The following is a 27,533-nucleotide window of genomic DNA, read 5'->3' as shown; positions in this document are numbered from 1 at the left end:
GCACCCCTCCCTGTGCACTCCAGTCAGACTGTGGTCACCTATTTAACCTTGTCAAGCCCTGTGCCGTCTCGCTACGCCTACGTAACAGGCACTGCCTTAATGAAAGCAGTACTCCATGAAACACAGCCTAATTTTAATATATGCTAATAGACCTCTACTAATGGACCTTTGTGTCATTTTATATTGAAGGCTTTTTAAATTTTACCTTTTACTAATCATTGTCCACTTAACCAGGGAAAATGAAATCTTTTTTTTTTTTTTTTTTTAATTTGTCAAGCTAAAAGTACCATTGTGGTATTAATAACAGTAAATGCTCTCTCCTTAGAAGATGCTTACCTCGTGCTTTGTTTTATATCCTTGCCTTTTATGCGCTTTGTTAGAAAAATAATTAATTTAAGTGCTTTCCTTCATCAAGCCGGTTGGGCACTGAGCCAGTCCTTTGTCCGTGGCAATGACATGTTTTGTATGATGTGAGTGTCCGAGAAAATACAGGGCAAAGCTGCTAAAGTATGTGTCTCTTTACCAACAAAGCTTTCTTTGTGTTTAGATGCTGGCATCTCCATCACCATCTTCATCAGGGCAGCTGTCTCAGTTTGGGGCAAGCTTATACGGGCAACAAAGTAAGAACTTCTCTCATTCTGGAACATGTCTGTTTAGAAATGTTTGAAATGCTAATTTCCAGTCATTAAGAACCTGTGCTTCACAGGTAAGTGTTCTGCATGGGTTCACATCGAAGAGTCATGTGACTTGTCATGTGTCAACGCAAGAAGCTCTTCCAACTTGGCACTCTAGCATTTAGGGTCTGTCCTGCCCTGGGGCCCATCCTTTTGCTCCAGCGGTCTGTTCCTGTCCACCCCCCCCCCCCCCCCCCCCCCCCCCCCCCCCCCCGGCTCCTCTTCTTTTCATTCGGTTATCTTTTGCCATTTGTTGTAAAGTTGCTTCGCATTTCTTTCACTTGTGCCCTGCTCTGTGTCATTAGGCTTTTTCAGGTATTTCCCCATCTCAGGATTGTTGCTGTAGTTGGCTTCATCCAGCTCTACACCATGCGGGTAATTCGGTAACAGCCCACATAAAGTTACCCCAATTTTCAAATGTTGGAACATTATCCTGCACCCAATTACAGCTGCAGACATTTTTCAGGAAAGTTTGCACCCATACTTTAGGAAATGCAAATGTGTGCACATGAGTGCAAGCCCTCCCCCGCTCCTGCCCTGCTCGGTCTGGGTACATTTATGAAACACGCACGGAAGCTGATCTGCCAATCGGATGAGCAGTTTTAAAAATGGCCATTTCTGTGTGTAAAGCACCGTTTCGCTTGCAGAAGTCCCTTTGAAAACTATCCTTCCTGTGTCTGTATAGCTGCAACTTTCAGTTGAATATACCTTTTCATACAGCAGCTGTGCGCCCTGGGTTGTCTTTTTTTTAATCCGCTTCTATCCGTGGCTTCTAGAAGTTCACAATAAAAAGCACCCTATTGGAGACAGGGCTGATCTTATTTCACTTGTGTTCTGAAAATAGGCCTTTTTTAATGTTAGGATGTTGCCTTTATGGTTTTCAGGCCTTTCTGTAAGACATCAGTTTGCTAATCCCATTTAGTGTGAATCTCTGGAAAATTATTTACCTTTGTAGACAGTAGTTCTCTGAAGGTAGCAACATTTTCTGTGCTCACTGTATTTAGTCAAAAAGGACATAGAAACCTAAAAGATGTTGACAGAAAAGGACCACTTGGTCCACCCTTTTGCCCATTTGTGCCTGCTTACTGTGCTGTCGCTGGTCTTACTCGATCTGTGCTCTTCTTCCCTCCCTCTAACACAAAATTCCCATTGTACCTAAGCCACCTATTTGTGGTACCGGCTCTGCTGGAAGTCTGGAACAGGCATCTTCCACCTTCACGGTGGAAAAGTATTTTCTCTCATTCCTTTGAGCTTTCTCTCCCTTTGACTTCATTAGGAGCTATTGGTTAAAGTGATTGGTGAACCATTGGTGCTATGGAGCTCTAAGTTCTAGAAATGTTCTGCTTGGGAAGCTTCTCTGGGTGACATGTGACAGGCCATATGACCAATCTTTATGAATTCGTTACAATAAAAATACGTTCAGAGCTCTTGGAGACATGGGTCTTCGCATCCTTTACCTCCATTTCCAGGCTGAAGATATTAGTCTTAAATTCTGTCTATTGGTGGTTTTCCACTGTCATTCCCATATCTCCCAAACAGCTCATGCTTTCAGGATAGCCATATCCATGATATATAATTGGTCTAGGAGGCAGGTTAATTTGTGTATTTAATTTACCCTGAGCTCTAGACCTGTTTAAGGGCCACAGGGAATGGAAGCCAGAATCTTTGCTGTATATAAAGCCCATCCTGTTTATTCAAAACTTAAATTAAACAGAAGTATTTTCAAAAAGTACTTTAAAATTTGTTATGCATATTTGACTTGTCAGTGGAATAAAGTAATTTTAAAAGTATGTTATAGTTGTAGACCTTGGCGAAACATTTTATTTGTGTTATTTTTTTCAGTTGTTTTGGGGTGCAGTGGGAAAAAGGGTAGAAGAGACTAAAATCTGCAGAGTAAAATTGTTTGGGGAGTTCTAACGGTACTTATTTAGGAAAGTGTACTGTTTGCTTTTTTTCTGGAAGCTAGCCATTTTCTCTCTTCTTTTTTTTGAATGCTTTACAGACTGTCCTACACATGTTTTCTGTCAATAAACAGAGCTGAATTAGCCATAACTTGAGGAATGACGTCATCCAGCGACACCGAACAGTTTACAGATTTTGGTTTACTGAGCATGTGCAGGAATTCCTGCTTGAATGTTGCCTAGTGCGCCCCCTCAGTCTTTTTTTTTTTGTCTGAGAACTAGCACATGTACCCTTGCTCCCTCTGTTTTTCTTAGAAAATTTCAGTTTACCTTTTAAAGTTGCCTTGCTGCCTCAGTAGCTCCCCAGACAGCATTTTTCAGTGCTACCTTTCCAAAAATAAAAAAAAATAAATACATTTTTTCATGAGAATCTCTTCTAAGAAGAAAGCCACATTAAGTAGGTTTAAAGATTAGGGTTTATGGCTAGAAAAATTTCTATTTCAGGTGCACACCAGACCATGAATTGTTACAATTGCAGACAGATGTCCCTGCAAATGCATCGGTCCAGGGCCTGGAAAATGGAGGAACTGCACAAGTCAAGTAGAAGCTGCAATAAGTCCTCTTCCTGAAGCGCAGTCTCTACTTCCTCACCAAGAATAGAGTTGAGCTTCAGCTCCTCTAAATATGTCCCCTGTCGGTAATGGCCACATCCTCTGTGGGAAGTAAACCTAGCCATTATGCATCGAAGAAAAAGAGGTGCCACTCCGTGGAATCACTGGAATATTGAGCGCCGAAGAAGCATAGAAGCTTAAGTGCACCAGCGTAATTTACTCACAGAACTCTTTTGGCACCGATGGTGCACAAGACTTCTTTAATGCCATTGATGCAAAGGTCATCAGTGCTATTGTCACAAAGTCTTCATCAAATCAAGTCTCAGAACTTTGATCATCGATGCCTTTTCCCATTAAACCTTTGGAAGCATTGGTGCATCATACTGTAAATCTTCCTATGCAATTATATGCTGGTCAAGGCAAGCTCATTACTGGGGGTATGATCCCTCTAACACCCCTGATTTACTGTATCAAACTCGCCAACAAAATTACTGTCACAAGTTCTGCAGCTAGAAACACCAGATCCCACTTTTTCTCTGGTGCCTCTTATTTCCAGATGGCCTCCAGTACAAATTCTACAAAACCCATTCTAGTATCTGAAGAGGATATTTCATCACCTACACCAGGTTAGAGGACACATCAGCCACTTGACCAAGTAGCAGAGTTGGTGAAAGATTTCTTTTCCTCATTAGTGGTTAAGGAAGAGGGTACCATTCAACCTTTCCTTTTCAGGATGTCATCTTTACTTTCACAAGAAGGAGTTCTAGAATGCCCAATTCATGTGGATTCTTCATCAGAAACCCTGCAAGGGGTTTTTGACCCATGATGTAAAGGTTGGTGTGAGCCCTTGGTATTGCGATGTAGTTGATGCAGCCTCGTAGGTGAATCTGTGAGGTCTACGCCGGCAGCTGATGAAAAAGCTCTATAGTGAGACAGACTGGAGCTTCACCTATACCAGCTGCCTCCACCACAGGTTGATCCTTGGGTTCTGGCGGTCGGCAGGTTTTAGGCAGGTCCCTAGAGCGGAGACATAAGCAAGAGTCCAGTAGCACACAGGGGTCAGGTCAGGCAGCAGGTAGACAGAGTCAGAGACAGGGCAAGGTCGAGGCAGGTTGTAAACAGACATGGTCAGGTCCAGGCAGAGGGTCAGATCAAGGAGGCAGACAAAATGTGGTCAGGCGCAAGGTGAAGATCCAGAAAGTCAAGCCAAGGGAAGACAAAGGCACACTGAAGACATTGGATGAGGTGAATGAGACAAAGCTGGATGAGGTGGGCTAGACAAAAGAAGCAGAAGAAAAGGAGAGCAGAACAGATGAGGCTGGACAAGACAAGGCAGGAGAAGGCAAGCTGAAGATGCAGCGACTCAGGAATGCTGGCAAAATGCACTGCAAAGCAGGAGACCTGTTGCCGAGGTGAGGAACTGCTGCAGGTCCTTGGCTTAAACAGTCTCAGGAAGCTGATGTCATCTGGAGACGTCGCTCAAGGATTCCCGCTACTGTGCACATATTATGTGTGTCCCTATGGGAAAGCCGTGTTGCGGTGGCATGACAGAATGGGCTGATGGGTCCAGCAGTGTTCCTGCCATGCTGAGGCTGGGCTGCGTTAAGGCAGCATGGGAGGCTTCCAGCTGCACTGAGAATGACCAGCATCAGGGGGTATGTGCCATGTCTCGCAGAGCTTCCCTATGGGCCGTGAACCTTAAAAATACCCCCCCCTCCCCCCCCCCTCCAAGTTGTCTGGGCTTTGGCTTCTTGGGAATCTTTTGTGAAATTCTGATACGAGTTTTGGGGGGGGGGGGGGCTTGTAGATTGGAGGCTGGTTCCTACGAATTTTCCTTTGGTCCGTAGTTCTTCCAAGAAATAAGGTATTGTAATTTGTTTCAGATCCTTCAAGAGTCTAGAATTTTTTGTACTTTGAACTGGGGATCTTCTTCAGTGGTCTGGAGGTGTGGTCTGCCTGACCAGGAGGGAATCACTAGTTTTAAAAGAGACATGGAATACATTGTGAATCTTCAAGGATGCTAGCAATTTAAATTTGTAGGCCACAGGGCCCAATTGTCGCTTGACAGGAAAAGGGCCCAAGAATCGTGGGGTGAACTTCATGGAGGGCATCTTAAGTCTTAGGTTTTTGGTGCTAAGCCAGACTAAATGTCCTGGACGGAGTTGGGTCCTTTGTCATAGTTTCTGGAGCTTGAACCCCATCAGGTTAGCTGCTGGATAATTGTCAAAAGATGGGAACAAGTCTAGGTATATGGAGATGGCACCCAAAGATGATATCAAAGGGTGATGACCCTGTGGAACTGTTCACATGATTATTATGGGCAAATTCTGCCTATGGAAGGAGGGATACCCAATTATCTTGTTGGTTCACACAGGCACGCAGAAAGGTCTTGAGGCTTTGATTCACCTATTTTGGTTTATCTGTTATTCTGGAGGTGATAAGCAGAGGTGAAATCCAATGTTGTTCCAAACTTTCTGAATAGGCCTTTCCGATAGTGAGCTTTAAACTGAACCCCTCAGTCTGAGAGGATGTAAAGTGGTAACCTGTGCAGATGGAAGATGTGTTGAATAACTAGTTTATCTAATCCAGGCGTGGATGGGAGGCCTGGGAGGGGTATGAAATGCATCACCCTCGAGAATCTATCCACTACCACCCATATGGTGGTGTTGCCGCCAGAGAGGGGAAGGTCCGTGGCCACATGTGTCTAAGGTTCCTTGGAGGCTGGCAGGGTCTGTAGCAACCCCCAAGGTACTGCTCTCTCATAGTTTTATTCATGGCACATGTAGGGCAGAACTCTATGTAACACTTAATGTCTGCCTTCCTCCGAGGCCATCAGTAGTGTCACACAATTAATTCCAATGTCCGAATGATGTCAGGATACCCATTGAAGACATTTCTGTCTTAGGCGCTGGGGTACCACAGTCTTCCCGGGCAGAACTGTGAATGTAGCCGCAACCACAATTTTAGCTGGATCAATGATATGATGTGGAACTTCCAGGTTCCCTCAGTATCAAAAGAACAGGAGAAAGCATCGGCTCAGCAGTTTTTCTCCATAGGCCGATACCACAACTCGAAGTCAATTTGATTAAAAAAAAACAAAACACAATGGCCAATGGGCTTGCCTGGGGTTTAATCTCTGAGCTTGTGCCAAATGTTCAAGGTTCTCGTGATCCATATAAATGGTTACTGGGTGCTTGGCTCCTTCCAGCAGATGTTGCCATTCTTCCAAAGCCAGCTTGACTGCTAGCAGCTCATGTTCTCCTTTAGTGTAGTTCTTCTGTGCAGGGGAGAACGTTTTTGAAAAGTTGGGAGCACATCACAAGTATGCTGACTCCAAGATGAATGACTTGGACGGGTCTGGGTATTGCAAATGTGGATCAAGCATAAACTCCTCTTTAAGGTGCTGAAAAGCTTGAATAGCCTCCTTGGTGTTATGTTTGATTGTAGTTTGTTGGCCCTTGGGTCGTGGAGAGAGCGGACTCCACCCACATGGAAGCACCCTGTGGGGTCTCTCCATGACAGGCAGGGTCTCAGCAGTGATGGACACAGGAGTCAGAGAATATTTATTATACAGCAAAGAGAAACCCGAAGAGCGGGTTTGTAAACTCAGTCCTGGAGTAGGAAGACCTGGGATGGATTCCCCGGTAGTGGTCTGCAGAGCGGGGTAACCCGGGGAATATGTGCTTCTTGGCAGGCCTTGTGCGAGGTAGCTCCGGTAGTGGTCCGCAGCATGGGGAGGGCCGGAGACAGATGTTGGCAACTGGCACAAGAGGGCATGGATCCGGTAGTGGTCCGCAAAGCGGGGTAACCCGAGAATCCACACAGCAAGATGGAAGCAGTAGTGTAGAGCAGGTCTTGTACTCCGTGATGTTGCAGTAAAGAATACGTTGTAGCAGCAGCGGAGACCCGAAGCAGGAACAGTGAAGGGTCATCCGAGGAAGCAGCGAGAGGAACTCACTTAGCTGGAAAAGGTGAGACAGTCAGATAAGGCTCTCCGAGGAGCAGATAGCCCTGAGTGCAGCAAGGCCCCCGAGGAGTGGGTACCTGAGTCACTCAGTCTGGAAAGCAGGAACAGCAAGGCGAAGCGTCTCAGAGGAAGGCATTGAGCAAGATAGAATCCTTGCTAACTCGTAAGTAGGAAAGTCCGGTAGGCTTATATACACGTAGGCAGTGACGTCATGCTGAGGTGACGCCCCCAAGGATCCTGCCATGACTTACATAAGAAGGAGGCAGGCACACGCACGTGTGCTCTAGGTCACACCAGATTCAAGATGGCGACCGGGATCACCCGCGCCATCCCGGGAACGCCAGGGAGGTCGGTGTGCAGAGGCGGCCATCTTAGCCAGAATCGGAGCTACTGGGCAAATTGAGGTGAGCAGGAAAGGTTGCAGCCGTCTGCGACTGACGGGCGCAACACTTGGTCTAGTTTTCAGTATTTGAACCTTTCTTAGTCAGGGCTGTGAGTGGAGCTGCCAAAGATGATTAATCATGGATAGCCCAGGAAGCGCTGCAGTGCTTTGTGACCCATGAGTCAAGGCCATTCCAGTATGGCCTTCAGTTTACCAGGGTCCATCCAGAGGCCTTGGCAAGAGAGAATATATCCAAAGAAGGGAAGTTGTTCTTGCTAAAAAGTACACTTCTCTAACTTGGCATAGAGGTGATGCTTGCAGAGCCTCTGGAGAATCTGTTTTACATGACGTTGATGCTCTGACAATGACTTGGAGAAGACTAGGATGATATCCAAGTAGACTACTACATGAGAGTAGAGAAGGTTACGGAAGATCTCATTGACCATAAATTGGAAGACTTTGGGAGCGTTGCACAACCCGAAGGACATTACTAGATATTGATAGTGTCCATCACAGATGTTAAAGGCGGTCTTCCATTCATCGCTTTGCCAGATGATGATCAGGTTGTATTACCCCCTTCCCCCCCCCAAAGGTCCAACTTGGTGAATATCTGATCGCCTTGAACATGGTCAGAGAGTTCTGAGAGATTAAGGGAAGAGAATAATGGTCTTTTTTGCAATGGAGTTAAGACCATGGTAGTCAGTGCAGGGATGTAAGGATCTGTCCTTCTTTCCTATGAAAAAGAATCCAGCCCTGGCAGCTGATGAAGAGGGACAAGTGAAGCGTCTGTCCAAATTCTCCTTAATATATTTATACATAGCCTCAGTTTCAGGAGCAGAGAGTGGTTATACTCTACCTCTGGGAAGAACCTTGCCAGAGAGCAAGTTTATGGCACAGTCATAAGAGTAATGCTTGCTGAATACATTTTTGAAGTCAGAATATTGTGGAGGCAGACCTGAAAGGTTTGATGTAGCTGTCCAGGCCTAGGATACCACAGGCGAGACTTTGATGAGACAACGAGGACCCCACTGGGCTGACTGTAATGTAGTCCAGTCAAAGTGGGGCTAATTAAGGGTAAACCATGGTATCCCCAAGATGATGGCATTAACTGCCTTGGGCGCAACATAGAGAGTGATTTGTTTGTTATGTAGAATCCCGGTTTGCATAGTCAGGGATATTGTAACTCTGGTAATGTGTCCAGGCAGAGGTTCTCCATAAATGGAGGAGATAGAGAATGGTTTGGCCAGTGGCACTGTCGGTATCTGGTAGTAGTGTACTAGTGCCTCATGGATGAAGCTTCCACCTGCGCCTATGTCCAGGGATGCAAGTGTATCTACCAAGAGGTTCCCCCAGGAGAACTGTATTGGTACTAGCAACTGGGGAAAGGTGCAAGGTTGTCCTATAGTGGCTTTTCCCACCAGGACTAGATCCTTGAGCTTCCTGGCTTATTCAGACACTGGTAAGCAAAGTGCCCGGAAGCTACACAATAAAGGCACAGGTTGAGATTGTGGTGATATTGCTTCTTTTCTGCAGATATCTTAAACAGTCAACCTGCATGGTCGGTCTGGGTTCAGGAGGTATACGTGAGATCACAGGCCAGTGGAAATTTGGGGCAAGATGGGAGGGAAGGCGAATTGAGCCCCTTTCCCGGGCCGATTCCTGGAATCTTAGGTCTAGACAGATGACTAGGCTGATTAGACCCTCTAACCGCCCGCAAGCTGATTCAGCTCTACCGGTTATCCATCAGCTACTCCAGTATTTCCCATTATCATGGCATTCCCCTAAGTTTATTTTGAGGTTTCATCCTATATAGCCCTATGTTTATATTATACCTCAGTATATTTCTATTGTACCAAATGTTCTTTGTTGCCTTTTTGTTCATTATACCTCATGTTCTTTGTATCCGCCTCACGGCGATTGTTCAGTTTATATGTAAACCGGTGCGATATGTATCATATACAGGAACATCGGTATATAAAAATTAAAAATAAATAAATAATAAATAAATAAATAGTATCTCAGGCAGGTCCTTGGCAGCCAACTTGTTCTTTGTATGCTCTGAGAGCCTTTTCCTAAAGATAGTAATCAGACTGTCTCTGCCTCACTGTAGTTGAGACCAGAGTGCGGAAGTGCACAGCATGCTTCCCTACGGACTTAGTACCTTGTCTGATCTGCAGGAGTTTGGAGGCCTTGGAGGTGAAGCGGTCAGGCTCATCATAGATCTGCCGGAATTCCTGCAAGAAACAATTCAGATCTCTCAGGAGAGGGTCATCTCTTTCCCAGACAGATGACGCTCAGGCTAGGGTAGAGCCATCCAACAATGACAGAATATGTTACCTTGACAGGATTGGTGGGAAACAAGGATGCTTGAAGTTCAAACTGCATCCGAAACAGATTTAAAAAGCTTCTACATTTCACTGGGTTGCGTTCATTCTTTGGTGGTGGAGGCAGATGCAAAGTGGGTGTAGAAGGCCTTACCATGGGAGTCTGAGCTGGAGCAGGCATAGTAGCCATGCCTTGGAGATACCCAGCCATGATTTTCAACTGATCCTGCTGCTGCTGGAGCTGGTGTGCTAGCTTGGTGATGGTGGAGGACTGAGGCGAGTCCACTAAGCTCATGGCTTCAGCAATCTGTAAAGGTTGGTGTGAGCCCTTGGGCTGTGGCATAGATGATGCAGCCTCATAAGCAAACCTACGAGACCTATGCTGGCAGCTGGCGAAAGCACCCTGTAGCGGGCCAGACTGGAGCTTCACTTATACCAGCTGCCTCCCCTGCAGCTTGAGGCCTTGAGTTCTGGCGGCTGGCAGGTCTTATGTGGGTCCCTAGAGTGGAATCAAGGGCAAGAGTGCAATAACACACTGGGGTCAGAGACAGGCCAAGGTTAGGGCAGGCTGTAAACAGATATGGTCAGGTCCAGGAGGCAGGGAAAACGTGGTCGGGTCCAGGCAGAAGGTCAGGATCTGAAAAGGCAAGCCAAGGGAGGACAAAGATGCATTGAAGACAATGGACAAGATAAACGAGACAAAGCTGGATAAAGCGTGCTGGACGAAGGAAGCAGGAAAAGACAAGGAGAGCAGAACAGATGAGACTGGACGAGGCAAGGCAGGAGAAGACAAGCTGAAGACACAGGAAATCGGGAGTGCTGCCGACACCCACTGAAAAGTAGGAAACCCATTGGTAAGGTGAGGAACTGCTGTGGGGCCTTGGCTTAAATAGTCCCAAGAGGCTGACATCATCTGGAGACGTCATTCAGGGATTCCAGCCACTGCGCACATATTTATATGTACACATGCACGTGTGCCTATGGGAAGGTTGAGCCATGGCAGCATGACTCCCATGACTCCATGGGACCAGAGCAGCAATCTTCTGCAAGGCATCCATTCAGTGCTTTTAAAAAACCTTATTATCAGAGATGGCCCTCCTGACAATTCCAGTGCTACTGGATACCGTTCCTACTTCCGCAACAGGACTTCTGATTTGTGCTCACAGCATGAATGCGTCAATCTAAAACACTACAACAGATCCAGCCCAAGCTTGGGCAAAGTTTTTGACTGCTCTTCAGACCCAGCAATTATCCTCTCCATAGGGGAAGAATCCACCACTACCTAGAAGAATGGCACAAGATCACCAAAAACAGCTGAGTTGTCAAGATTGTGAAGTCTGGATACCACTTGTGTTTTTTCCAGCTTCCCATACTTCAATCTAACTCTGTCTCACTTGTCACACCTCTGCCTGGAAGTAGAATCTCTCCTCAAACAGTGGGTGATATAATTGGTTCCTCTCCATCTCCATGGCAAGGGATTCTACTCCTATTTCCTCATCCTCAAGAAATCTGGGGGACTGAGACCAATCCTGGATTTAAGAAGTCTGAATAAACATATACTCTGGGAGAAAGTCAAAATGAATTCTCTCCACACAATCCTTCCCTTCATCCAGAAGGGGGAGTGGATGTGTGCTCTGGATCTAAAAGATGCTTATGCTTACATTGCCATCCATCCTTCTCATTGGCAATGTCTGTGCTTTATGGTGGATTCTTCTCACTATCTGTACAAAACGTTCCCTTTTGTCCTCTCAGTCACATTGAGGGTCTTTACCAAATGCCTAACTATAGTAGCAGTGCATCTGTGCTGTCAGGGCATCCAGATCTTCTCTTACTTGGATAATTGACTTGTGACAGTAAATTCCCTGGAGAAATCAATGTGTCACCTGCAGTCTCTGGGCTTCCTCGTGAATTTCGAGAAATCTATTGTGATTCCCTCCCAGAAAATCAAGTTCATTAGGGCATGGATAGATTCTCTGCAGGAGAGACCTATCCTTCCTTCAGATGGAACTTAAATTCTCCACACATTGGCTCACAAATTGCAGAACTTAGATCAGTCAGCTGCTGGAGAGGTGCTGATTATTCTCGATCATGTGGCGGCAGCAATCTAAGTAGTATCACTAACCTTCTGTATATACATATCCTACAATATGGCCTTCGTTTCTCATCAGAAATGAAACGGGAATTGTGGTAGTGGCTAGACCTTTTTATTCTACAGGAAGAAGCACTACCGTGACTAGCTGCTCATTAAGTAACCTTAGCAATGGATGCCTCCACAAAGGGACACAGGCCCTTTTCAGACTGAAGGAAAATGGTAATTTCAAATCAATTTCCTTGAGTTGAGAGTGATAAGATAACACTCTTAATAACTTTCACTTGCCTCCTTCAAGGGAAGAACATTCTCATTCAAACAGACAATGAAGTCGCCATGTTCTACATGAACAAACAAGGAGGCACAGGATCTTGAAGTCTGTGCCAAGAAGCGATAAAAATATGGAAATAGACATGCAAACATCAAATTGTCCTGCAATCAACCTAGTACTTTCCCAGAATCTCCAACACATTGGTAGATTGCCTCTGCAGTTTTTTCTGCCACACAAATGGTTTCTACAGCAATCATCAGCCAATCTCTGAGGATTTCCAGCAATCTAAATTTTTATGTCAGAACAAAACAGAAAACTTGAAAAGTTGTGCTCCATTCTTCCCAGCAATCTCAGATCCTCTCAAGACACTTTTCTGCTTGACTGGAATGCAGATCTCATGTATGCTCTTCCACTGATTCTGCTAATAGCTGGAATGGTGCAAAAAGTAATAAAGGACTGGGCTTGTCTGATCCTCATAGCTCCAGTGTGGCTCAGAGAAATCTGATTAGCATATTTATAGAGCTTTCCTGTCATCCTCCAATCAGGTCCATAGTTATTAAATGAAAAGGAGGGACATCTTTTTCATGCGAGCCTTCCCGTCATTAACTCGATGGCTTGGATGTTGAACACTCAGCCTGTACCTAAAGCAGTGGAGAACATATTAGTGTCTGCCAGAAATCCTTCAGCTAGAAGAGCTTATGTTTAAAATGGAAAAGGTTTTCCGCATGGTGTCAACACAACAATTTGGATCCATTCACATGTGAAGCAAGAATCACTAAATTCTCTGTTCATGCTTTCAGAATCAGGCCATAGCAACTTACTGAGGGTAAGCCTATCTCCTTTCATCCATTAGTCTTCAAATTCATGAAAGGCTTATGGTATATTAAACAATTAATTGTAAAACCTCCCCTTTCATGGGATCTAAATACGATCCTGGCATAGCTGATCCATTGGAGATGACCTCACCCATATTTCTAACATGGAAAGTAATAATCCTGGTCATAGTAACCTCTGCCAGAAGTCAGTGAACTTCAGGCTTTAGTTCATTATCCTCTTTATGTGCAATTCTTTCACAATAGGGTAGTGTTTCTTGCTCACTCAAAGTTTCTACCAAAGGTTGTATCATTTTTTCATATCAAGCCATTGTGTTTCCTCCATTCTTTGAGAAACCTCATGCACATGAAGGTAAGAAAATTCTTCTTAGACTATGAATGGACCTTGGCTTACTACAAGAGAAGAACTCGGACTTCTCAACTATTCGTCTCTTACAATCACAATAGATTGGGCATAGCAGTGGCCAAACGGACAGTGTCCAGCTGGCTAGCAGACTACATTGTGCACTGCTACAGGCTAGCAGGCCTTCAAATTGAAGACACTATAAGGTTCAGTTTGGTGCCTCTGGATAATGTCACTCATGTTATAGCTAATTCATCCTACTATCTATGGAAAACACTGTTTATGGTAAGAAAACTTGCTTTAACGTTTTAGGATTGTTTTTGCATATATACCTTTTCACCAGTCATTCCCTTTGAGATTGTTTAAGGAACATTCCAACTTAGCTATGGCAAAAACTTTCAAGGTTGAAATGCTCCCTTGAAGGTGTAGAGTACTGAGTGTATCACTATTTCCTCCAAAGGAGAAACTAATTTTTTTAAACTCGCTATTGTAATAAAGCACAAGATCAAATAAACTTTTATGAAACAGTAGTCAAAAATCCAATTCACAGTATTATACATAATACTAATATAACATTAATGTCAACTCAGTAACAATCATAAGTCATAGTCATAATTTGCCAGAAGGCTGCAGTCCAAACATAAGCAAATATGATTGTACAAGCATACAGATTCTCTACACCCAGTACCATTCAAGTAATCTCCCTCCAGACCCAGATTGCAGCTGTAAGTATCGCAACTTCCCCTCTCATGGAATTTGTAAGCTTTCCTTGTAGGGCATTGTCGGAGACCTGATCTCACTATTAGTACAATTGCAGTTTTTTTCTTCCAAATGAAAGCAACAGTTAAATCTAGCATTATGCGGCAACTGTAAAACCAGCTTCCTAATTTTGTGGAAATATTGAACTCTTCCCACTATCCTGGCAAGCCTAAGGAAAGGAAGGAGTAAGCATTATTATTGTTAACTGTAACCAGATGAATTTTGGACTCTACTACAGAGCAGAGTTGCTGGTTCAAGCAGCGTGTCTGCTCACAGCCCCTTTAGCATAATGGGCTAACTGTGACATTGAACGTAGCAAAAAAAATCCAGAGAGTCTGAAGGTGCGGTGGCATAATCTAGTAATTAATTCTTTTCTTCTGGGACAAATAGAAACAATGGTAATCTTCTGAGTTTAAATTCATCTACAGTATTTCATTCCATCTTTTTAACTCGGGCAAGGTTTTGTTTCCATATTTAATAAATAAGATACTGTGATTATAATGTTGAAATCACTTTTGGTTTGAATTTTGCACAATATAACACCCTCACCTTCACTGGGTATTCTTGGTTGCCTTCTGACTTTATTATGTGCCACCTAAGGTCTTCTAATTTGCAGATAGGCATGGTGTTGATTTCTGGGATTTCAAATTCTGTCACCAGACCATGTAAGGATTTAAGTATTGACTCTCCCACCCTACCCCCCAAATCTGCTACAGGTACCTCAAACCTTTCTGATTCCACAGAGTGAGCTGAATAAATATGGCCTCGGAAATATTAGTTATTTTAAGGACCAATACAGAGAAGAGAGTCTGATTTGAACAATGTAAAGGTTTTCACAGTACAAACCAAAGTTGGAAAGCATGCCCAACTATTGGGTTCTTTCTGCTTACCTGTCTGGTATGCAGGCATGAGTGAGATGTGTCAAGTAGGCCAACTATATTTCACTCAGCACCAACCTCTTATTATTATTATTACCTGATTACTGGTAACAACCTTGTAGTAGCTGATTCTGACTTAAGCCAAGTCCGCAAACATGGTAACCTGGCAGCCCAGCAAAAGAGGTTTAAGCTAGGTTCTGCCCAGCCAGCACAAGATTTTGCTAGCCACCGTACACTCAGCTTAACTCTGCATACTTTCTTGTTCCAGCTAAGATGGCATGCAATTGGGTAAATTGGTAAATATTTTGGATGGACTCTTGCAGAGTTTGCACTGAAACAAACACATCAGGCAAGGGAGAATATTCATCTGCAATATGTTCACTTTTACCCTGTGCAAGAGAAATGTAAATTCATCCAATCAGCAAGATTTTTAAAATATTTTCAGTAACAGGAAAATAATCTTTATGTAGGTCTAGTAAAATAGGAACTGCCTGTATATCCAAGTATTTAAAGCCCGTTTCCTTATTTTAAAACCTGCCACAGAAGGCAGAATATTCATGTGGGAGCTTATGGGGAAAATTTCAGATTTGATGTAAGTAGTTTTGTACCAGATAGCCTACTATAACCAGCTAGGGTGCCCCATAGCCTCACTGGAAGTAAGACGTAATTAGCATAGGGTGGGATTGTGATGAGGCATTCAGTCAAGTGAAAAGCCAGATATTTCCTGAAAAAATGTAATCAAACTCCAAAGGAGTTCAGTGGCTAAATGAATGGGCATTATTGCCTAGCACCTTCAAGAATACAGACATTAGGAGAAAGCAGCCCATTTGTAAGAATTCTAACACTAGGATTGTGTCCAGTGCTTGTATCCATGAAAGACATTCATCGGATAAACCATATATTTTAAGTACTGCAGACAAAAAAGTCCATTGCACTCTGTCAAAGGCTTTGATACTATACCTGGAATTTTTCTGAGTTGAATGGATGATATTAAATCTCCTAGGATTACTGGTTGACAAATCCATTTTGATTATAACTAAGAGACTGGCAGGCTATCCTCTGTCCTTAACTAAAGGATTTTAGCCAGAATCTTTATATGTCTGTTAATTAAGGGAATAGAAGCTGCATTTAAACTTATCCTTATGTTGATTATGTATTAATGTGATCACTGCCTCAGATAAATTCCCCTCTGTGACACCTGACTTCCTTAAGTAATTAAAAAGTTTGCTGAAAATGGGAGCAGGCTTGTCCTAGAAGTCTAAAATATACCCATCAGGCTCTGGGCACTAACCAATAAATAGGTTGTTTACAGTATATTTTACTTTCTCTGTTATGATAAATCTTTTTTTTCCAAGAATGCTCTTGTCACCTGAGAAGCAGCAGTAGTGGCATCAGAATAGAGAGATGGAAAGTGTTCCAGAAATATGGCCCTGATCTCGGACACCTTTAATCTGACAGAGCCACCTTTATCTCTGATCCCATGAATAATGGAACTTTGCATTCCCCTTCTACCTGCCTTAGCCAAAAAGGGTACCGGCTTTATCTCCATGCAAATAACATTTTGTTTAGTATTTCTCATAGATGCTTCAAAGTATACGGCCTGAAGAGGAGGAAGCTCGTCCCTAGCAATAAGTCCATTTAGAACAGTCGCATTTGTACTTCTGGTCTAACTCTTGAATTGTATCCACTAGAGATTGTTGTTTAGCTGCATTAAGAAATATGATTGTGATCTGCCATAATAGAAGAAAATAACACAAGAAATCAATAATGTTAGCAGAAGTGGAAGAGCATAGAAATAAAATCTATTCTGCTGTACGAATTGAGATGTTGGAAATGAGTATAGTTCCCTACCTGAGGGGTTTCTATCTCTCTAGGCATTCCTGAGACTAAATCTAGAGACCATTTCTTTAAGACCAACTGCACCAAGGAGGTAACAGAAGACCTGTTAATTTGTGGATTAAGACGTGCATTTCAGTCGCCTCCCAGGAGCACTGGGCGGTCCAGGGCCTGCGAAGAGGAGACATCTGGTAATACATTTTCTCTTTCTATTTTGATTTTGTATCCTGCCTTTCCAGTCAAGAAGACTGTCCAGCTAACACCCAATCCAAATTTAACAATTTGCAGTCCAATACATAATATCAACACGTACAATAAAAAAAATCAATAGCATTAACCAGGTTACTGTAAAATACACTCGGACTTGCACTAGGTCCATAAACATTTGACAATATAAATGTTAAGTTAAAAATAGAACACTCCAAAAAGACAAATCTACCTTCTGGACCAGACTTCTTTCTAGAGACATTTACAGGCAGAGATTTTTGAAACAGGCACACACACTTCTGCTTTTAAAAATGGATGAAGAATAAAAAATTCTGCCAAATCTAGCCCCTACCTAGTTTTTGATCTACTCTAGTTAGGTGTGTTTCCTGGAGAAAAGCTATCTGAGATTTTCAAGATTTCGGGTATTGGAGTGTGTGTGTGTGTTTTTTTTTTCTTTAGATAGGTGGTGAGGCCCCAAACTCACATGAAAAGAAATATCCTCAATTGTCATCTTATATGGCACAGTAGTACAGAAAAGCAGTAATTAAAATGATTAAGATTTATACTATCTGTAAGGTAAAGATTGTAAGTGATACAGTCGTATATACATGCTCTTCAGTCATCCTGAAAACCAAAACTTAGGACCTGATTTACTAAGGCATTTTTCCTGTTCATGTCTGTGGGGAAAAAATGCTTAGTAAATCAGGCCCTTCGTGGTTTTTACCACCAGCTCATCAAGCTGGAAACTCAATGCTCCCCCCTCTCCCCCTAACCAATATAGTACCATAAACCAGAGAGCAGGCCAGAAATTGTTGTTGCCTGGTTCCCTTCCATGTGCTTTTATCTTCCTTCCACTGGTATCCCTCAGCACAGCAGTAATCAACCAACCACAAACTAAATGCTTGCTAACTCATTTGGATTCAACTTGGGTCCTGACTATGGCAGAAAAAACAAAGCTGCACCAACCAGAAACAAACAAACAAAAAATCAACTTTTTATCAATTGCTGCCAATACCACCTCTGCTCATCAAGTTGCTGAAAGAGCAAAAATTCATAAAATGCCAGCAAGAAACAATAAAAAGAGGAAAAACAGACATCCTCGGAGAGCAGCGGTAAAAATTGCATTGTTCTGGCATTTAACAAACAAAAAAGATAAAGCACATTTATCAGCGCTCTAACTAGTTTTCTAACTGAGCTGGCCTTTGTCCTGTCACCCTTCCTTCATCTGTGAAGTATAACTGCATGCCCACTATCTTAGCTTCCTTACACAGGAGAATTGAGTAAGGAGAGGAGAAAAAAAATAGTAACCTCCCTGTAAAAAACAAAACAAAAAAAATCCCCAAAAAACAAAACAAAAACCTCTTACTTGCATAGGCAAAACAGTGCCTAAAACTCAGAGAGTCAAGAGTCAGCTCATGGCGTTCTTGGTTGTCAGGGTCCCAACAAAATTCTCCATGTCCTTAGCTGCTTCAGATGCAAAGGTTTTTCATGCTTTGTGACTGTGGGTCATGCAGGATACAGCCTGGCATTTTGGATTCCTAAGTCCTTCACTATCCATTTCACGTCCTGAAATGCTTTCCTACTCTTCTGTAGATGGGAAGAGAAATTCTGGACTATAAAGATTTTCCACCCTGAGAAAATCTTCTCTTTTATGTCATGCCACATGGAAAATAAGAACGTTGTCTTGAAAATCATGGATCCACAGAATAATGCCATGTTGCTATTTGCTATCTTTTTGAGCAGGGGCAAATGCTCTATAAGCGTGATGAATTTCTATTGCCCCTTTCTTCACTGCTAAATATAGAATCTCAGGTAGCTATTTGGAAAAAAAAAGTCACCATTTTCTGTCCACTTTTTCAGGGAAGCCCACAATCCACAGAATGTGCCTGTGGCTTTTTTCTAGGTCTTTCCAATGATTCAACAAAGCTTTATATTTTTTTTCCATTTCTACTTTCAGCTTTTGTGTCCAAGCTCAGCAAATTTGTATCATCAACTTCTCCATAACATTTTTGTTTCCAGAGCATTTACCACTAGTGGGAGTTCATCTGTGACTGTGTACTTCTTTGGGATCAATTTCTCTGCTGCCACTGGTTTTCGACCCAATCTCGAGTTTAGAAGCTTGATTCACCCATGCTACCAGGATGGATCTTTTGCCCGTTTCCTTGGACATTTCAGTAATGGAAGATCTTCACACACGGGATATTTAGGATCTAAAATAATTCAGCCAAACTACTGCTGACAAGCCAGCTGTATAACCAGAAGTTTCTAGAAACTAACTTTTTAATAGAAAGTTCTTAGAGCATAAGCAGGATGGCGGTCCTTGCATATGGGTGACATTGGATGGAGCCCGGCACGGAAATCTTGTGTCAAAACTTCTAGAGCTTTGACTGAGCCTCTCTGAGCATGCTTGGCATGCATTATACCCTGCATCCATGCAGGGTCCCCTCAGTCTCTCTTTCTTTTTTTTTTCTTCCTCCCCCCACCCCCCCCCCCTCCCCATGGAACCTCATGTGTCACGGAAAGGTTGCGTCTCTCTCTCTCTCTCTCTCCCTCTCTCTCTCTCTCTCTCTCCCCTTTTCCTAACTTCTTAGGAAGTTATCTTTTCATGTGTTTTTTGTGATTGTGATTGACAAGGGGTCCCTCCTGATTCTCTCCTTGTCATTTTAGCCAGGTTTTTTGGTGTTTCAGGTAAGTTTTCTTACGTAGTCATTTCCCCTGGGTAGTAGTACTGTCTGCGTTCTCCGGTCATCATAGGCTGCCACCATCGAGTTCAATTTTGTGTCCCAATTATTTTGAGTTGACTGGACCACTTCTAGGTTTAAGCCATGCCCCCGCTGCTTGAGAACTATGTCAATCACAGACCCCTATGATTGATGTATCCTCTGCCTGGGGGCATCACACAATGCCTGGGGTTGCAGCAAGTTCCCCCAGATGACCCCTAAAGAGCTAAGATCCATCTCGACAAGATGGGGGCGACTCTTTGGGCCAGAGAAGACCGGCCCATCAGCATCGGAGGCATCGGCATTAAGGAGTCATGGAGCCGTGCCAATGGGACACCAAGCTATCAGGTTCATTGTCTCTAGCCTCAGAACCAGCGAAGAACCAGTCCAAGCATTGAGGGAAGCCAAAGCAGCCATCAGCATTGGTCACCTTTGATGCATGGTGCTGGGCACAGGTACATATTAGCTTTTGCAATGATGCCCCCAAAGTAAGAACATAAGAAAATGCCATACTGGGTCAGACCAAGGGTCCATCAAGCCCAGCATCCTGTTTCCAACAGTGGCCAATCCAGGCCATAAGAACCTGGCAAGTACCCAAAAACTAAGTCTATTCCATGTTACCATTGCTAATGGCAGTGGCTATTCTCTAAGTGAACTTAATAGCAGGTAATGGACTTCTCCTCCAAGAACTTATCCAATCCTTTTTTAAACACAGCTATACTAACTGCACGAACCACATTCTCTGGCAACAAATTCCAGAGTTTAATTGTGCGTTGAGTAAAAAAGAACTTTCTCCGATTAGTTTTAAATGTGCCCCATGCTAACTTCATGGAGTGCCCCCTAGTCTTTCTACTATCCGAAAGAGTAAATAACCGATTCACATCTACCCGTTCTAGACCTCTCATGATTTTAAACACCTCTATCATATCCCCCCTCAGTCGTCTCTTCTCCAAGCTGAAAAGTCCTAACCTCTTTAGTCTTTCCTCATAGGGGAGTTGTTCCATTCCCCTTATCATTTTGGTAGCCCTTCTCTGTACCTTCTCCATCGCAATTATATCTTTTTTGAGATGCGGCGACCAGAATTGTACACAGTATTCAAGGTGAGGTCTCACCATGGAGCGATACAGAGGCATTATGACATTTTCCGTTTTATTCATCATTCCTTTTCTAATAATTCCCAACATTCTGTTTGCTTTTTTGACTGCCGCAGCACACTGCACTGACGATTTCAAGTGTCCCCGTGGCGAGGAGAACCAATCCTCCATTGATACCTGGGTTTTGCGGCGGTCTCCGCTGGTTCCAGTGCCCACCACCAATCCTCCTCCCAGTTCTGAAGAGGATGTGGTTATACCTTCTGGGTTCCAGTCGGTCTTGGCATCGCCTCTCTTCAAGGAGGAGCTGAAGAGGTGCATGCAGTTGGCTGAGGAGAAGGCACTGCAGAGTCTTGGCATCTGGGCACAGAGGCATGAGGATTGGCACTCTCTCTCCTCGAGTTGCTGTTGGAATCCCTGCATGTGTTCATCAGAGTGCTACCGACACAGCCTGTTTCGTTTCCCAGGGTGACATTGACGCTCGCGGGGCATTGTGGCAACACTGGCCGATCTGGTGCTTGTCAACAGTTCCTCAGAATAGGAAGCTCAGGTGGGGGCTATGATGACACCAGGGCCTGAGCCCCCAAGGCCAGTTGAGTTGGTGCTTGTACCACTGGCTGGAGGCTTAGCGCTTAGGACCCCATCCCCTCCTGGCAGTGAGGACAAGGGACCTTATGACCCCTGGGGGGATGACTCCGCCGATGTTTCTGACGATATGTTGGATGGCCTCCCCTCGGAATCATCTCCTCTTGATGAGAGAAGGAAGCCTTCTTCGGAAGACCTCTCCTCCTCAGGTTTTGTCTAGGTGATAGTGGAAACTATCCTGTTTCAATTACAGAATAAGGAGGATACCAGATATAAGATGCTGGGTATCCTCCAACACGTGGAGCCTCCCAAGATTGAGGCAATCTCAGTGCACGAGATCCTTGTACAGTTACTGTTGAGGATGTGGGAGTACGCTCTCTCAGCTCTTCCTGTTAACAGGAAGGCGGACGTGATTTATCTCGTCCAGAAGGCTCTCGAATTCGACAAGCATCAGCTGTCACATCAGTCTGTGGTGGTTGAATCCGTTTGCAAAAAGGCCAAGCACACTTGGATTCGTTCCTTGGTGCCCCTGGGGAAGGATCAGAAGCCATGGATGCTCTTGGGAGGAAGATTGTTGGACAGCTGATCTCTGAAAGCCCACACTGTATACTTGATCGCATGTCTACCAGGTCTACGTGAACCAATATATATGGGACATTCTGAAGCAGGTGCAGGATGTGGCCAAGCAGCTGCCTCAGCAGCAGCAGGACACTCTCCTGTCGCTGGTGCATAAGGGCCTGGAGTGCAGAAAACACAGGGTCAAGTCAACCTACAATGTTTTTGAGATGGCATTGAGGGTCTCTGCCACTGGGATCAGTGCTCACAGACTCACCTGGCTGCAGGCGTCTGATCTCCCTCAGCAAGTGCAGAGCAACTCACTGATGTACCAGGGGGATTCTCTTAGGAGATAAAGTAAAGAACATGGTGGCTCAGATTTGGGAGCACCATGTGACTCTCCAACAGCTCTCCACCAGCACTTAGGACCCATCCTCAGCCAGGAGATCTTCGAGGTCTGGCCAGAGGAAGTCTTTCTTCCGCCTGAGGAAATACTATCCTCCACCTACTCAACCCTGACAGCAGCAGCAGGGCTCTCATAGCTGCCCTAGGCAGCAGAGAAGCCCCCGAAGTCCCAGCCAACATCCCATTCAAAGACTGGGATGGGGTTTTGACTGGATCATTGGGAACATAGCCAAGTCCGCCGTACCTGAGACAATGGATGCGGTTCTGTGTGAACTGATGGCCCAGTGTAATCTTCGCCTAGCGGGTCTTGTACATCGTTCACTGAGGGTATAAATTAAACCTCTTGAGTACCCCACCAAATTGCCCTCTGAGTCCGCATTGAAGACTGGTAGCACATCAGGAAGTACTCTTAGTGGAACTCTTCTCCCTCTTAACAACCAGGGCGGTCGAGCCCATTCCACCAGAGCAAAGAGGATAGGGATTTTACTCCCAGTATTTCCTGATTCCAAAGAAAACAGGAGGACTCTGTCCCATCCTAGACCTAAGGGCCTTGAACACATTTCTCAGAAGAGAAAAGTTCAAGATGGTTTCGATGGGCACTTGATCCCCTTGTTGTAAAAAGGGGACTGGCTATGCTCCCTCAATCTGAAGGAATGGGTACACTCGCATCGAGATCTTTCACAGTCACCTGAAGTATCTCATATTTCTGATGGGACAGCATCACTTCCATTACCACGTTTTGCCATTGGGACTAGGCCAGCCTCAACTGTCTTCACAAAATCCCTGGCCATGGTGGCAGCGCATCTTTGCAGACTGGAATTCCATGTTTTCCCTTATCTGGACGATTAGCTGGTCAAGAGAACCTCTTGGGCAGGGGCCGAAGAGTACAGATAAGGTGCTGGAGTCACTAGGGGTTTATCAACTACTCCAAGTCCCATTTTAGCATGTCACTGCAATTGGACCATGAGAGCCCTGCTAGACACAGCTCAGTCCAGGGCCTTCCTGCCGCATTAGAGGGCGATCTCTTTGACTATCACAGCAGAGATTCAAGCAAGCCAACATGACACAGCATGGCACATGTTGAGGCTGTTGGGCCACATGGTTGTAACAGTACATGTCACTCCCTGGGCATGCTTACACATGTGGGGAGCCCAATGGACGTTACAGTCCCAGTGATAGGCCACTCAGGGGCTTCGGGAATCCATACGAGTCACTCCGTCCCTCCCGTCCTGGTGCGGGAAGATTCCAGTCTGGATGGGAAGTCTCCTTCCAAAGTCCTCGGGTCCAAATTGTTTTGACAATGGATGCGTTCACCCTGGGCTAGGGAGCTCATGTAGATGGGCTGAGCACCCAAGGACTCTGGTCCGCCCAGGAACTTCCTGAGGCTTAAGTCAATCGTAAGTTCTGTGGGATTTCAGAGATTGACTGTCCAACAAAATTGTGTTGATACAAACAGACAACCAGGTGGCAAAGTGGTATGTCAACAAGCAAGGAGGTACGGGCTCATGCCTCCTGTGTTGGAAAGCAGTTCAGATTTGATCATGGGCCCTCTCTCAAGGGATGGTGCTCAGGGCCATGTATCTGACCGGAATGGAGAATGTAATAGTGAACAGGTTAAGTTGTCCCTTTCGCCCACGAATGGTCTCTGGACCAAGGGGTAGCCAATTGGAATTTCCGCCTGTGGGGAAGCCTGGAGGTGGATCTGTTCACTGTGCCTTGGAGCAGGAAGGTTCCCCAGTTTTGTTCCCTGAACAGGTCACACGACAAAACAGCCTCAGATTCCTTCACTTGCCATTGGGGCAAAGGCTCCTGTACGTGTATCCTTCAGCTCTACTGGTGATGATGAAGAGTTTGTTGAAACTTTGAGAGGACAAAAGGGACTATGATTCTCATAGCCCCTCATTGGCCGAGACAGGTCTGGTTTACCCTCCTCCGGGAGATGTCCATCAGGAAACCGATCAGGCTGGGGATTTCCCTAGATCTCATCACCCAAGATCAAGACAGGTTGCGGCATCCCAACCTCCAAGCCCTGTCTCTCAGCCTAGATGTTCAGAGGCTGATCCTATAACTGCTCAACCTCTCAGAAGGTGTGTCTCGAGTCCTGGTAGATTCCAGAAAGCCTTCCATTAGAAAGTCCTATGCACTGAAGTGGAGAAGATTTTACATGTGGTATGAGCAAAAGGCCCTAGATCCCTTCTCATGCTCCAAACAAAAACTACTTGACTATCTTCTACACCTTGCGGAAACTAGTCTGAAGACTAAATCCATTAGGATTCACCTGAGTGAGATTGGCGTACATCACCATTTTGTAGAAGGTAAGCCCATCTCTGTACAGCCTATAGTTATAGTTCATTCAACGTCTGCTTCAATTGAAGTCTCCCCTAAGGCCTCCCACTGTGTCCTGGGGTCCTCAGTATGGTTTTAGCTAAGCTGATGAAAGCTCCCTTTGAGCCCCTGTGCTCCCGTGACATGAAGTACCTGACCTGGAAGGATATATTTTTGGTGGTGGTCACTTCAGTTCAAAGGGTCAGCGAGCTCCAAGCCTTAGTGATTTATCCACCTTACACTAAGGTTTTCAATGATAGGGATGGTCTTGCGCATGCACCTTATGTACCTGCCTAAGGTGGTGTCTGACTTCCATCTTAACTAGTCCATCATCTTGCCAACACTTTTTCTCAGGCCCCATTTGCCACCAAGGTGTATGAACCCTGCATAGTTTGGACAGCAAATGAGCCTTAGCCTTCTATCTGGAGCAGACAGAAACCTATAGACAGTCCACCCAACTTTTTGTTTCTTTTGATCAGAACAAGTTGGGCATCGCCGTTGCCAAGCAGATGCTTTCCAGTTGGTTAGCAGACTGCATCTCTATCTGTTATACAGGCAGGATTGCATCTTGTGGGCCTTGCCAAGGCTCACTCTGTTCGAGCTGTGGCAACATTGGTGGCCCACTTGTAAGCAGTTTCCATGGAGGAGAACTGCAGGGCTGCGATGTGAAGTTCAATCCACTCATTCACATCGCAATACTGTTTGGATAGAGATAGCTGTGGTGACAGTAGGTTTGGCTAATCTGTCCTTTAGAACTTTTTTGAGGTGTCAAACCCAATTCTGTTCCCACTTAGGGCCTGTTCTTTCTGTTTATACTGCCCCCTCATTACCAGCAAAACTTGTTGTGCCATTGGCACTTATTTTGGTGTTGGTCCCCTTTTTTGTTGGGGGGTGGGGGGGTGGGCGGGCAACCTGTAGCTAGGGATTTGCCCATGTGGGAGGACTGCCATCCTGCTTGTACTCAGAGAAAGCAGAGCTGCTTACCTGTATCGGGTGTTCTCTGAGGATGACAGGATGTCAGTCCTCACGAAACCTGCCTACCACCTTGTGGAGTTAGGATTTCACTTCATAGGTTTTTGTTCTTATTTTATTATTTTAATTCTCAATTGTATGTTATAAGACAAAGGGGGACCCCGTGTGGATGTGTTGTGGAGTGAATGCTCAGAGAGGCTCAATCAAAGTTCTAGAAACATTGACATAGGTTTTCCATGCCGGGCTCCATCGGATGATGTTACTACCCATGTGTGCTACCCAGGTAAGCAAACTCTGCTTTACAGTTATGTTTCAGGGGGACTTACTCCTGCTGACATGGACCCTATTGAGCTTGTTGGGGCCCTGCTGTGGGAGCAGGTACTCAGCAAAAAAATGAAAATGCTCCCATGGGGAGGAGTGGGTGAAGCCCTGAATTATGGAGAAAATAAATCACTTTTGAGTAAATAATTAGCTAATATAGTCAGTTGAAATTAACTTTTAAAAGTTGACCAACTGTTTTAGTCAACCAGATTAATGTCCCTTTAAGTATCCTGTAGTTAGGATGTTATGCTGTCGCTTTCAATATTTTTAATTATTTCCCCCAAGTTTTGAGGTTTTTATATCTTTGGTTGTATATGGAGTCATATTTTTCATTTTCTAGCTGTTTCATGTCTAGATGCTGGGTTTAAATTAGGAGTTGTTCCAGTTCAAGGCTGTTTTTCGTTTTTTGCTCATATGTCTGTGGTGTAGTTTTGTCAGTGTTGGAAATTGTTCTCTGTCTCTTATTTGTGTGCGATTCATTATTTGTAGGTACATTGCTATATAACTATTACATTTGGTGCAGATTCGCTAGTTGTAACTCTTTAGAGTATTTAGGCATGCAATTATTATTAAACAAGTACATGAGACTCAAATCATCTAAGAGAACTTTATTCAATGCCAACAATTTGGTGACGGTTTATTCTTAATTAAGAAGTGTTCAGTAAATAACTGGGAGTTACTGTAACAATTTAGTCATCTTTTTGTGCTTTTTCTGTCCCCTTCCCCCCAACTCAAGCTTCTTATGCTAGGGCAAAAAGACCACTATTTCCAACAGTTTGCCAAGTAACTAGAGTGCTGTTTATATTTCCAGGGGCTCTACTACTTTTCTAAGCTGTGGGATCTGCATAATGCCCCTTGCATATGAGAGGCTCCAAAGTGAAAGCCTTGTTCTGACAAAATAAATGGATTACAAGATACTATTTAAAAGTTCTCATAGATGAAGACTTGAGTGATAGCTTAAACATGTTATGGGTAGGCCTGGAAGTTGTCCAAAGATACTCTGACACCTGCAGTAAACCAAACAGCAGTTTCAGTTATGTGGCAGGTTGCCAGAACTGAGATTTCCTTATCCCAAGCAGGAGAAATCTGAGCTGCGTGACAGGGTCATTTGCAGAAAGTGCTGGCCAAGATGCCAGATTAGGATTCTGAATGTAAACATGGACTGTCTTAAAGAAAATCAATTTGATTGCTGCTTACGTTATCTGTTATGTCTGATCGGTGACTACAGAGATCTGGTGTTATTACTTGCAGTGTAATTCTTTTTTAAATGAAGGCTAAAAAATTCATATAGTACCTATGAATATGAAATTTTAGCTACGCTTTGTAAGCTGTGGCTCTTAAAATATTTCTCTTAAGTTAGGTCTAAAAACGGGTTTATTCTGTGCATGACATGAACCTCACTGTTAAGCCAAGGTATGTTGGGTGTAATCTCAGCCACTTCCTGGAGCTTGTAAAATGTTATATAGCTATATAGTTGGATATAT

General features: G+C 44.3%; 1 protein-coding gene across 7 annotated transcripts in view; it reads left to right on the top strand.

Annotated features, from left to right (window-relative positions):
• The window catches only part of CNOT2 (CCR4-NOT transcription complex subunit 2), a 246,074-nt gene that overhangs the window by 114,868 nt on the left and 103,673 nt on the right, over positions 1–27,533 (top strand). For 5 of the 7 annotated variants that reach the window (XM_029597190.1, XM_029597193.1, XM_029597188.1 and 2 more), the window contains 2 exons: positions 548–620; positions 16,907–17,059. In XM_029597190.1, coding sequence (XP_029453050.1) covers positions 548–620; positions 16,907–17,059 — 226 coding nt within the window. The remainder of the gene's footprint in view (positions 1–547; positions 621–16,906; positions 17,060–27,533) is intronic. The other 2 variants (XM_029597192.1, XM_029597194.1) reach the window with 1 other exon arrangement.

Source organism: Rhinatrema bivittatum, chromosome 4, assembly GCF_901001135.1.
Source record: "Rhinatrema bivittatum chromosome 4, aRhiBiv1.1, whole genome shotgun sequence".
Lineage (NCBI taxonomy): Eukaryota > Metazoa > Chordata > Amphibia > Gymnophiona > Rhinatrematidae > Rhinatrema > Rhinatrema bivittatum.
Note: the sequence above shows the minus strand (reverse complement) of the source record. Positions and strands in the feature narration are given on the sequence as shown.